The sequence below is a fragment of the Marmota monax genome, unplaced genomic scaffold (assembly GCF_021218885.2).
Source record: "Marmota monax isolate L192 unplaced genomic scaffold, Marmota_monax_Labrador192_F-V1.1 WCK01_AAM20220418_F8-fsc00014, whole genome shotgun sequence".
Lineage (NCBI taxonomy): Eukaryota > Metazoa > Chordata > Mammalia > Rodentia > Sciuridae > Marmota > Marmota monax.
The window spans coordinates 5010974-5023681 of record NW_026695222.1 but is presented as its reverse complement, the minus strand read 5'-3'; the positions used below and the strand labels follow the sequence as shown (position 1 = coordinate 5023681).

General features: G+C 39.8%; 1 protein-coding gene across 3 annotated transcripts in view; it reads left to right on the top strand.

Moving 5' to 3' along the window:
- Plcb1 (phospholipase C beta 1) overlaps window positions 1-12708 on the top strand; it is a 722370-nt gene that overhangs the window by 596638 nt on the left and 113024 nt on the right. For all 3 annotated transcript variants that reach the window (XM_058575379.1, XM_046433107.2, XM_046433108.2), the window contains 3 exons: window positions 3927-4059; window positions 5842-5895; window positions 9261-9480. In XM_058575379.1, the coding sequence (XP_058431362.1) occupies window positions 3927-4059; window positions 5842-5895; window positions 9261-9480 (407 nt within the window). The remainder of the gene's footprint in view (window positions 1-3926; window positions 4060-5841; window positions 5896-9260; window positions 9481-12708) is intronic.

The window sequence follows — 12708 nt, the reverse complement described above, 5'->3', positions numbered from 1 at the left end:
CAGGGGTTCCCTTCTGCTTTGGTTCACTTTGTGCTTTTTTCCCCACTAGCTAAAATGCAAGATTTAGTTAGGGAAACTGATATCCCATCTTCTGAACTTTATTTCCTGGTAATTTGTTTCTTTGGATCCTAAGAGTCTTTCAAATATTAATAAAACACATTTCTGGTTCTTTTGTTATCATAATTTCCACTACTATATGAAAGTATTTTGTGCTTATTTTATTTAAACTCACAAAAGTGAATATTTAGGAAAGCCTGGGAAATAAAGTCACAAGTGTTGATTTCTTCTGATTCTTTGAGTGGGACAAGGAATTTGACATTTACATCTCTGCTCACATACCCATATGTTGAGAATTATTTTACATTTCAATCATATCAAAAAGTTAAATTATAGTAATTATATTACTATAGGTGCTTTTTCATTTTGCAGATCTTACATTTAATCATTTTATTGACTTTAACTTTTTACATAAGAATGCCTTTTTAGTGCAACAAAGCAATCTTTTTGAGAATTATGTTCATGTTTATATGAAAATGAGTTAACATTTTACTAATTCACATATATTTTCAATTACATTATTCCTGTGGTTCCTTATGTTGCTATTCTCATAGAATATAGAGTGAAGTACTAGTTTAAAGATTTAGGATTTAGATGACAGCACACATTCAAATACCAGTTCTCCTGACCTCTGGCAAATTACATAACTTTTAATTGTTTAGTAAAGACTTTTAATAATATCTCCAACTTCTTTACTTTATAATGGTGCTGAGACTGGGGCCCACCAACTGCCTGAGATAGGGCCAGTGCCCATAATAGTATCTAGCACAAGGTGATCTACCTCTGCTTTTATTACCAACTGCCATTAGGTAAATGTAATCAATTAAAATTTAAATACACAGCCCTTAGCAAAAAGCTTCAAATATTAGTCTGATATTTGCTATCATAGGTTTTCACTCAATAACATATAAAACTTGTCTCCAGAAAAACCATAAGAAGCCCTTTATAAGGTTCCAACTACACAAGGACCGACCCCCAAAAAAAAAAAAAATTCCTTAGCCCAGCATTTAATATCCATGCTCCTTACCTGCCTTCTTCCCTCCACCTTTGTGGCCAGGGGACTTTGGGAACTATGGTGAACTGCAGAAGGTTGCTTCCTGGCCCACTGCGTTTCCCGAGCACCCCTGTCCCTTTAGGATAGCTAAGGACACACTGCTTGCCCTGACAGTCTCAGGATTCTAGGCAAATCCTGCCTAGAATCTTAACAGTGGGTATAGTTTGGCAGCTTCAGGACCTAATGTGGTCTGAAGATGTGCTTTCTCTGGCCTTTCGGTGATTGGAAATAGTGAGAGTTCATATACAAATCTAGTTTTCCAGTTTTTTGTTTTCTTTCTAAACCTGGGTAGCAATAGGCTGAATCTGAGTTAACAACTGCCACATTTGTAGGAGATCTCTTTGCAGCTTTGGGTGGTGCTGCATTAAATCTAGTCCACTTTGCTTATCAACTGCCTATTCAAAATATGTTGTGAATAGTGCCCCTGGGTCTGTGTGGTGCAGCCTATGCTGTCTGCAGACATTATCAGGTGTGACTCTCAACTAAGCATTTCTTCAGATGTAGGGGCCACCTTCCTTCTTTGCTGGCAGAGTAACTAGTATTGTGAACATGGGCCCCACCTTCATGGGGTCCGGGGGCTAGGAAGCTTTGGCCCTACTGTATTCAAGCCAAGAGACAAAGGCTAGCCATTAACTTTGCTAACAACCCAGTAGTCAGTCTGATGCTCCCTTGGCTTCATCTGTGCAGCATAAATGCATTTCTTTTATGAATTTTGTGGTCAACCATCTATTCTTTTTCAGACTTCTCCAGGGCCATCCATAAACCCAGGCAGGTCAAGAACCTAAATGAGAAAGGAGGGAATAAATCCCATAAGGCAGAGAAACTTTTCAGTTCTAGCCCAGTGTGGGTGTAGAGGTCCAGTGTTGCCAAATATGATTGTTTAAGAGAAACAAGAAATCCATTTTCTAAAATTAAAACCTGCGCTGAAAAGTTTGGTAACATTGGATGAGCCAATAAAAACACAGTCCACATCCTGCATTTGGACCAGGAGCCACATGTTCACAATGTCTGCTGACCAAAGAATACACAGTCCTTCCATTCGGCATATGATTCTAGGAGAATTTTCCTGATGAGTGTTAACTAAATAAAGTGATCATGCTGAAAGTTACCAATAGAAGCAGCCATTTTCAAAGGACAGAGCTCTCTACACAGGCTACCTACGTTACTTGTTTAGGCTCCAGGCTTCCTTCTAAATGTCCCTCCACAAGTACCAAGGCTCCCCTCTTCTACCTCAGTGCCACCAGCCCGAACACCCATGGTTTGTAGGCAGCGATTATTTGTTGACTTAAAGTAAGTTTTGCCATTATGGAAAGCTGTCTGGCACTCATGTTTTAAAGATGCTTTGGGGGATGGATTAAAAAAAAACACTTGCAACAGTCAGCATCACTATTTTCATCTTTATCTTACCTTTGATGAAAGTGTTTCCATATGACAGTCTGTTATCTGTAATGACATACCAAAATGTCACAATGTTGGGCTTCCAATGCCTTCTGGAAAAATATATTTCCTAACATGTTTTGTAAATGGAGTACAAAGTAGAACATCAGAATAACCTCATTGTCGGTAAAACCTGCCACAAACTCAGAAGGATAGTCTAATGAAGAGCCACAGTGTTCACAGTATTGACAAGCATCACTTAATAGTGCGTAATGAGGAAGGCAATTATTTTATCAGAATTAGCATTTATTCAGCAATCATTTATTAAGTGGTTATGGTGTATAGCTGTTGGAGTGAGTGGAATGGAGATTTCATAAGCATTCATGCATTTATTAGTATCCATGGATGGTGTTGCATAAACATAAATGTTTTATTTACTGAGCACACACATATTTGCTCTGTACCAGGAAACATTCTAAAGACTTCATAAATATTAACCTATTTGCTCCCCTAAACAGCCTTGCATGATCAATTATATTATGATCCCCAATATTTGTATATCCTTTATCTATAGAAACAGAGACACTGAGAATAAGTGACTCGCCCAGTATCATTTAATTCACTTCATCACTTAATCACCACTAGGAAGTGGCAGAGCCAGAATTCCAAGCCAGGCAGGTCTAGCTCCAAAATCTGTGCTCTTTTTATTTACCACATCAATTAGTTATTTACATAAAACAAAACAATCCCCGAATTGAGTGGCTTACTTTATGAACTACTTACTACTCTTCTTGAGCAGTTTGTTCAGAGGGGCACCTCTGCTGATCTGGACTAGTCTCAGCATATCTTACAGATTCTCTGATGTGAATTTCCGATGAATGAACTGTGGACAGCTGAGACTGGCTAGTCTAAGACATTTCAGCCAGAAGGGCTGAGATGCCCTACACAGCATCTCTCATCTCCATTGCTCTAGTGGAGAGGGTCTGAGAAAGAGCAGAGGAAATCACATGTGTCTTTATGATCCTCTGCTTGTGTGGAGTTTGCTACTACTCTCTTGTGTGTTTTTGCTTTGTGATACTGGAGTTTGAACCTGGGGTGCTTTCCCACTGAGACCCATCCCTCGGGGTCTTGCTAAGTTGCTGAGGTTAGCCTTGAGCTACTGTCATGATTGATGAAAACAAACCACAGGGTCAGTTCTAGAGACAATGAGGAAGGACACTATGAAAGGGTCTGAATAACTGAGCCTTTAATTCCGTCAACCTGCCACGAATATGACTCCACACTATTCTACATTTGTCTTTCTTCCCAGTTAAAAATTAGATATTTTAGACTCCAAATGAGTTGTTGAGAACACTGTAACACCACGCCTTGTTGGTTTAGGAAGGTAATACAAGTATAATAGGAACAGTAGAAAATGAAAGGCTCTTTATGATTTTAGGCTGATCCTGGGGAAACACCAACAGAGACTCCAAGTGAAACCAGGACGACTCCCTCAGAAAATGGGGTGAATCACACTACATCCCTGGCACCCAAACCACCTTCCCAGGCTCTGCACAGCCAACCTGCTCCAGGTAAGCGATGTGAAAGCAGAGCTGCACCAGGTAATAAAGAGTGAAAAGCTTATGGTGCCACTGAAGGGGGCAGCGTGGTTCGGGTGGCTGTGTGATTTCAAGTGCAAAAAGCAGCACAGACCTGCGTGAAGAGTGGATGGGTGAATGCATGCATGCCAAGAGGACTCAAGGGCTCATGGGTTCCGCTGGCCACTTGAAACTCCCCCAGGTTTCCTGTGTCTTTATTAGTGGTGGCAATGTGATCCGTCTGCTGGCAGGGTTTGTGAAGAGTTCTTCAAGCAACTTATAAGCAACTCTGCTTTAGAAACGCGTTCTCAGTCGTACTTTATTAAGTCTCTGCCAAGATCTCCTTTCCCTTACTCCAGCTTGCTTTTCAGTGCCCTTGAGTGTCTACCATGTACTGTGCACCCTGCTTAGTAGGGTGCATTATATTATCTCACCCTCACACCAAGCCCCTATGAAGAGATTCTATTATTGTCTCCATTTTGCCGATGAATAAACTGCAATTTTTAGGTGATACAGTATCTCCTTAACCTGTGGAAACCTATGGCAAGACAGACACAGTTCCTAATAGTTTTTGTGGATACTCCAACCAAAGCTACGCTCAAGTCACCTTTCTCAGAAAAATCCTTTGATTTCTCTGCAGCTCACTTGACCTTTAATCTTACACGGGTTTATGTAATCATCTCTCATTGTTATGTATGTCCTATTTCTGGTAATAGAAGGTGAGCTTCCTAGGATAAGCTTCATTTGGGTCCTTGCTTTGTATGTCACAGTGATGAAGGCTAGTGTGTGCCAGTATTTGACTTGTTAAACTTGATATTTTAAAATAATTTGATGAACAGAAAATGCTTTTTAATTGGCATAGAATACATGGCAGAAATTCTCCCTTTTCCCGAAAGTCACCATGTGGCAAAATCATGGTGCAACGTTCAAAAAACTGGGACATTAACACTGACACAATACTCTGAGATGAACTGTGGACCTCGTTTGAACTTTGGCTGCTTTCCACTAATGTCCTTTAGCTATCCCAGATTCTAACTCGGGATCCCACATTGTACTTATAAGTCTTCTTAGTCTCCTTTAATCTATGGCAAACCCTAGTGTTTCCTGGTTTTAATAGCCTTGATCATTTTGAAGAATTCTAATATTATTTTGTAAAATTCCCCCCATTTGAGTTGCCTAGATATATTCTCCTGAATAGACTGAGTCCTGAACTTTTAGGCAAGACCACCACAGAAGTTATGCTGTGTCCTTCTCTGTTCAGCATATCAGGGGTGTGATGTTAATATGTCCCATCTGCCACAATGTGGGAGCACTTGGTTCAGTTATTTTCTCCATGGAAAGTTAAGATTTCTGCTCTTTGATAGCCAAGGGAAGATTCTTTGAGACTATGCAAATATCCTGTTCATCCTTAAATTTTGGCAGCTGATCCATAAATGGATCTAGCCTGCAAGTGCTCAGCTTTCGATTTTTAAAAGCCCACTTGTCATTCCTTATTTGCCCAAAAGGTGGCATTAGCACTCCCTAAATGGAATTTGTTGTTTTGATCCAGGTGGAGGGTTCTTTTCTCTCCCTATATGTGAATGAAGCAGCTATATAATTTCACATATAATTAGGTTTGTCTCAAAATTACAAAACAAAGACTTTTTGGAGTAATCTTGTTATAAATAATTTTCTACCACCATTTTTCATTCTTAGAAACTTAGAATCAAGGACTCAAAAACTTAGAATCAAGGACCAAACTTTTTGAAGGTTATTTACTTTGCCTTTGTATTGCAGGTTCTGTCAAGGCTCCTGCCAAAACAGAAGATCTTATTCAGAGCGTCCTAACAGGTAAATACCACCCTTCCCCCACCCCAAGCTCCATGGAATTTTGTAGGTGAATATTAGACACTGTAAGTATTTAGAGAATCAATTTACATTTTTCTCTGAAAAATGAGATCACTAATATTTCTTCTTTTAAAAAGATCTAATATTTCTTCTTTTAAAAAAAATATAGGCCACATTACATGATGTAATCAGAGAGAAATAACCATAGTTAGTAAATAGGACCTTACTGGCATAAAAGTAATATATATTTTTTACAAGATAGCTATTTCAGAATCAAAGAATAGATTCCTACTGGGTGTGGCCCTGGGAACAGTAATGCATTTCTTCCTAAAATGCTGAAAATTAACTGTATTTTAGAGATGCAGAATGTCACCCATTTGTGACCATAAAATGCATGGTGTTTAAGAACCGTGATACAGCTTAAAATTATTTTAAATTTGGTTAGTTTTACCTAAACTAGTGGTCCTAGAATCAATATAAGCTTTCTTCAATACAATTTTCAATAAGTTGTAGAGTCCTAAAAATATTTAAAATATTTGATCCAATACACAACAGAAATGTACAAGCACGTTCACCCAAAAGAGCACCTGGGTTAGAGCCAAATGTCTACAACCAGAAGGATGTAAGATCCATGAATAAGTTGTAACATATTGACAATATAGAATAGGATACAGTCATGAGAAAGTCACACACACTGATGTGGATAACACTCCTAAGTGTAATGCAGAAAACAAAAGATTGGCAAAATCCATTCATGCCATTAGAAACCCAGAATTGGGTTATACCTGGTAAGGGCAGGAACCACAAAGAAGGTGTCTGGAGTGCTGGCGATGTTCTGATTTTTCACGTTGGTGATGGTATTTGAAGCATGTTAACTTTATGAAAATACACAAGGCTGTGTATTTAGGATTGATGTACTTTTCTGTAAGCATTCATATTTCACAAAAATACACAAAATATGCATGGAAAAATTACTTGAGGAGTACATTAGAAGCAAACAAAATATCTTAAAAGTCTTAGTTCCATAGAAAACAGTATCACATTGATGCTTAAAATAAGTATCCAGTGTTTTTCAAGAATACATTAATGTGCTGGGCCAGGTGGAGCACACCTGTAATCCCAGTGGCACGGGAGGCTAAGGCAGGAGGAGAGGAAATTCAATGCCAGCCTCAGCAACTTTGTGAGGCCATAAGCAACTTAGCAAGACCCTATTTCAAAATAAAAATTAAAAGGCTGGGGATGTGACTCAGTGGTTAAGCACCTCTGGATTCAAATTCCAGTTCCCCCAAAAATAAAAATACATAAATGCATAGACAAAATACAATGGTCTGTGGCAATGTATTAGCCTTATTATGTCTTGGTGACTCATTCAGAAGGAATGTTTGTGTCTATATAAATGGACATTACCTTTATACTTTAGAATGTGTCATAGGAATAGACTTCTATCTACATACTTTGAAAATATATTTTTTATTTGTTTTTATTTTTTTTATTTTAGAGATCAAACCCAGAAATAGGCCATATCTCCAGCCCATTTTTCAATTTTTTTTTTTTTTTTTTTGTATTTTGAGGCAGGGTCTTTCTAAGTTGCTTAGCACCTCACTATAAGTTCTAAGTCTGGCTTTGAACTCATGATCCTCCTGCCTCAGCCTTCCAAGTACTGGGATACAGGTACTCACCACTGTACCCAACTATAATACAGAATTTTATGTGAAAATTTTATCAAAAGTTGGAGCTCCTTTTTTAAACCATTCATAGCTGATATACTGCGAATTATTTTTAAGGAAATGGGGTTGAATCTATTTCCCAAAATGCAGCAATTCCTTGGGATTATAAATTCTTAATGTGATATCTTACCATGATGAGTCAGTTTGGACCTGAAGGAAACCATTAAATAAATGTACCTGGTTTTCTCCATGGCTTCTATCTCAAAAAAAAATTTTTTTTAATAAAAAATGTTAAGAGAATAGACACATTTAAGGGAAGGAAGTGTATTTCAACTACTTAAAGATTTGAGCATTTAGGAACATAAATTATTGTTCTGATTTTAGTGTTTATCCACTCGGCATATCATTTTATATTCAGGTCTGTTGTTATTCATGGCATATATTATTTCTGAATCTCTTGACATTTCTAAATATTTATGGTAACATTTTTTTTTGTTCCCCAAAGCAAAAAGTTCAGATCAAAGGATGGAAATATGTAAACTTTGACTTAATCTAGGTCCAAGTCAATGATAATTCACTGAAGCTAAGACTCCATCAATTGAAAGACACCCATTGCTCATATATTGCTAAGAAAGAAGAATCCTGCAAAATTTTGGCAGCCCATTGACCATAAGTAGTATTTTTATTTCAGAAATGTGAACATATTTTTAAAATGCAGATTCTAGAATCTATGAAATATGTCAGCGAAACACAGATTGTTTTAAGGTCAGGCTCTTTCCTAATAAATGTTTCCTCAACATTGAATATGATGCTATATAGGCTGGCACTAATCCTTGGGATGCCTGCCTGCAAACTAAATTAAAGGGTGCTCCCTTGAGACATCTTACTGCTGGATACTGTTGAGATACCTGTACAGATGTATGGTGTCTTTACTGTGAGTGGTCCCCCATAGAGATGGCACTAGGGAATCTGCATAATTATTTACTGAGCCTCTATGGACACAATGTCAAAAACTGTTAAACACTTTCTGTGAATTCTTTCATTTCATTATAAAGTAGTACAAGTGTTTTAAATCCTTGAAGTGGCTGCCTTGGGTGTCCTGCCCAGATTTCCCACACATCTGGTATACCAGGTCCCAGCTGTGGGAGGGGTTGGCTGCAAACAGCTGCTAGCCTTCCCTGTCTTTGCCAAATTGCCCTCAGCCCAAAGGAAGACCCTGGTCCAGAAGATTATGCCTCTGCCCACTGACTATACAAAGATGTGAGAAACTGACCCTCTTGCTTAAGAGCAGACTGAGCCTGGGGGACAATTCACCCTCCTGAGCTTCCCTGGGATCAGGCAGAAGCTCAATAGCAGCTGAGACACATCCTTGTTCAGCTGCTGCCCCTGCCCTATGTGCCTGCTTCATCTCCCTCCCCTGCCTTTAGTTAGTCACATGAACCTGAATATTCCCTTGTGGGCTCAGCCTCTAAGGAATCCCAACTTAAAATAAAATAAAATACAAGTGAAGAGAAGTTGGTAACCCAGCCATGAATTAGCAGGAGATAGAGACAGACTAAAACCTGGATCCATTTGGCATCTGACTTTACTCTTAAGCTTCAGTTGGCCAAGATCAGACAGCTGTCGCTCACAGAGCAGGTTGCTGCTCCTCTGTACCGTCAGTCCTTCCTGTCTCTTAGCTCTTATGCTCCTTGGTTGCAGAAGTGGAAGCACAGACGATTGAAGAGCTAAAGCAACAGAAATCATTCGTGAAACTTCAAAAGAAGCACTACAAAGAAATGAAAGACCTGGTGAAGAGACACCACAAGAAAACTACTGACCTGATCAAAGAACACACTACAAAATATAATGAGATTCAGAATGACTACTTGAGAAGGAGGGCAGCTCTGGAGAAGTCAGCCAAAAAGGACAGCAAGAAAAAGTGAGTTAAACGAGTATCTGTTTTACCACATGAAGAGTCAATTCCATGGCTTGCTGATGTTGTGTTTTTAATGCCATATTGTGTATTTATCCCACCACCAAAAAAGAAAAGCCACCAAGCACTTTCCATTCTCTATAACTCTTTTTTTTTTTTTTTTGAGGGGGGACCAAGAATTGCCAGGGGCACTTAACCACTGAGCCATATCCCTGGCCCTTTTCATGTTTTTTACTTAGAGACAGAGTCTCACTAAGTTGCTTAGAGCCTTGCTAAATTGCTGAGGCTGGCTTTGAACACGTGATCTTCCTGCCTCAGCCTCCCAATCCGCAAACAGCTCCATTCTGTATGGTTTTTGAGTCACTTTTGCTTGTGGAAAGAACTTACTGATTTTTTTCTTTTATCATTCTCCCCCTCCAACACCCCCTTCACCTCCAAGAGATGGGGCCTAGCTCTGTTGCTCAAGCTGTTTCTCAACTCCTGGACTCAATTGATCTTCCTGTCCCAGCCTCCCAAGCAGCTGGGACTATAGGTGCACAGTAGCAGGCTCAGCTGTGACTTTCTTTATTTAGCTGAATTCTTAGAATTGACATCAAGTTTTCCTTTAGTTCTTTCTGCTCATGGACCTAATCCCAGTTGACTGACTGCCTATATTACAGCTGCCAATCTGGCAGGTATAAAAAAAAAAAAATGGCCTTCTGTCCCTAGAACCTATTTGAAGAGGCAGCTTGTCTTAGAGAAAACAGAAGCCTCAATTCTTGCAGCCCTATCTCGCATAATGCCCTGCATTATGTTTGGGACCGGGGTCCCCACAGCCTCATGTACCCAGAGCTTGATGGGAGAAGCATTTCCTCACACAGGCATTCAGCTAATATTTATTTAATGCATATTATATCCTGGGGACTCAGTAATGAATATAACCTGCACAATTTTCACCCTCAAGTAGCTAATGAGGTAATATGGGAAATATAAGCAATTAACAACGAATACCCCAAATAATTTCAGACTGTGATGAATACTATCAAGAAAAGGATAATGTGATAGAGATTAGCTTGGGATAGGAGAGCTCTTCTGACATGTCAATCTGTAAAGAGGTGATACGTAAAGAATAAATCATAGCCAACTATGTAAGGGATGAGGGAGAATTATTCCATGCTGAGGGAACAGACAATGCAAAGGCCCTTTGACAGGGGAAAAAATGGATTTGTTCCAAGAACTCTAAATTTGGCAAAGTAGGTGAGACAGAGTAAAAAATGGGTAGAGTGAAACAAGATGAGGTCTGGGAAATTGGAGAGAGAATCATACCACTGGGTTTCTCAGAGTTTGTAGGAATAATCCAGAATTTATGTAAGTGCAATACAAATCCACTGGAAAAAAAAATAAGTGGAATTGTTGTGTCTAACTAATATTCTCAAAAAATGATTCCAGCTGATGAATGAAAGAGAGATCCTTAGCTGGGCTTCTCAGATAGATACAGTCACCAGGGATCTTCTTAGTCACAGGCTCTGATTTAGCAGGTCCAAGGTGGGTGATGCTGTTGCTGCTGGTCGATGGATAGAATTCAAAGTGAGGACTGGGTGTGGGAGCCAGGTGACCAGTGGGGAAACATTTTCATGAATCCAGCCAAGTGATGTCATATAATGGTTTGGTTTAGGATGATGTGGTAGACATGGAGAGAATAGATGGATAGCTGACTTTAAGAGGAGCCTAGGATATGGGGTCGGAAACTTGGAGGAAACCAATCCATGTGGAGAAGAAAACTCATGTGGTCACTCCAGGCTAAATCTATTCACGGACTTTTATCTAGACCAGACCGATATATTCATATGAGGTACATGAGAATCGCTCAGAGAGCTTGCTCAAAGACAGGCTTCTGAGCCTCAACACAGCGTGCTGTCACATGGGCCTTGGGTGGAGTCTGAGCTTATGAATTTTCTAACAAGCTGCCAGGGTTTGTCAATGCGACTGGTCCAGACACTTGCCATTGATGGCCCTGGTCTAGCATCCTTCAAAGTCATTTAAAAAATAGAAGGGTGGCCTAAAGGGCTCGTTGGGTCCAGTCTCTATCTACCTTCCCATCCTTAATCCCCAGTGCCCCATACAAAACCCTGTAGCTCCTACTTAGATCCCACCATGATAAAAGAGGGAATTAGGATTCTCCTGCATAATGGACTTTCTAAAATTGCAAATCTCTGCCATGAAGGCTGCAAGCCCTACCTCTAAACTCCAACCAAGGTATGTGCCAGCTGTCAGAATCCCAATTTTTGGATTATTGATTTCCATATGAATTTCAAAATATCATTTGCTCTTAGAATTCCACTTTGGGTTGGTATCATAGCTTACCCCAGACTTGGTGGACACTAGTATGACTGACCACACAGAGATTTCTCTTTTTACCTTTGGTAAGGGGCTGCTTCCAGTCCTAGACAAGCCCCTCTACTACGTGTCAAGGAAGATCCAGGCGTGTAGACTCTATTGGGTTCCTACAACTGCCATGCGCCACTAACTCTGTTGGGTTCCTACGACTGCCATGCACCACTACCTTAAAATAAATATATTGCTTCATAGTTCTGGAGCCTAGAAATCCAAAATCAAGGTACCAGCAGGTACCTTTTCTGAAAGGCCTAGGGGAGGAGCTTTCCTTAACTCTTCTAGCTTTTGGTGGTTGTGAGAAATACCTGACATACCTTGGCTTATAGATTCTCTTTGCACAGGCGTGACTTAGGATAAGGTAATAATTTCCTTATTACCTTAATTTCCAAATAAGGTAATAAACTGAGCTTCTGGGAAGGACATGAAGTTAGAGGGGACACCATTCCACCTAGAACAAGTCCGGAGCATTTATACGCACTGTCCCATGTATTTCCCACAGCAGCACCATGAAGTAGATACAGCCATCACCAACCCTGGACGAGCAAGGACCTGAAGTTCAGTAAAATGGTGCCCCCACCAGTAGCACATGCAACACACAAGGCTGCAGTCAGAGTGCAGCCATAGCATGGTACCCACCCCCACCTTGCCAAGAGCCCACCTGTGTCTATGAAATAGTAGATCTGGAACCTGCATCTCTGCAGGCATGTGACTGCTTCCTGGAAGTGTTTCTAGAGTCCTACAAAGGACTTGGAATCTTTATAACTGCCTTTCCTTCAGTGTCTTACATCATGAATGGATACATGAAATAAAAATACCCAAATAAACAAATTTATTTATCAACTATCCTGTAAGGTCCAAAGT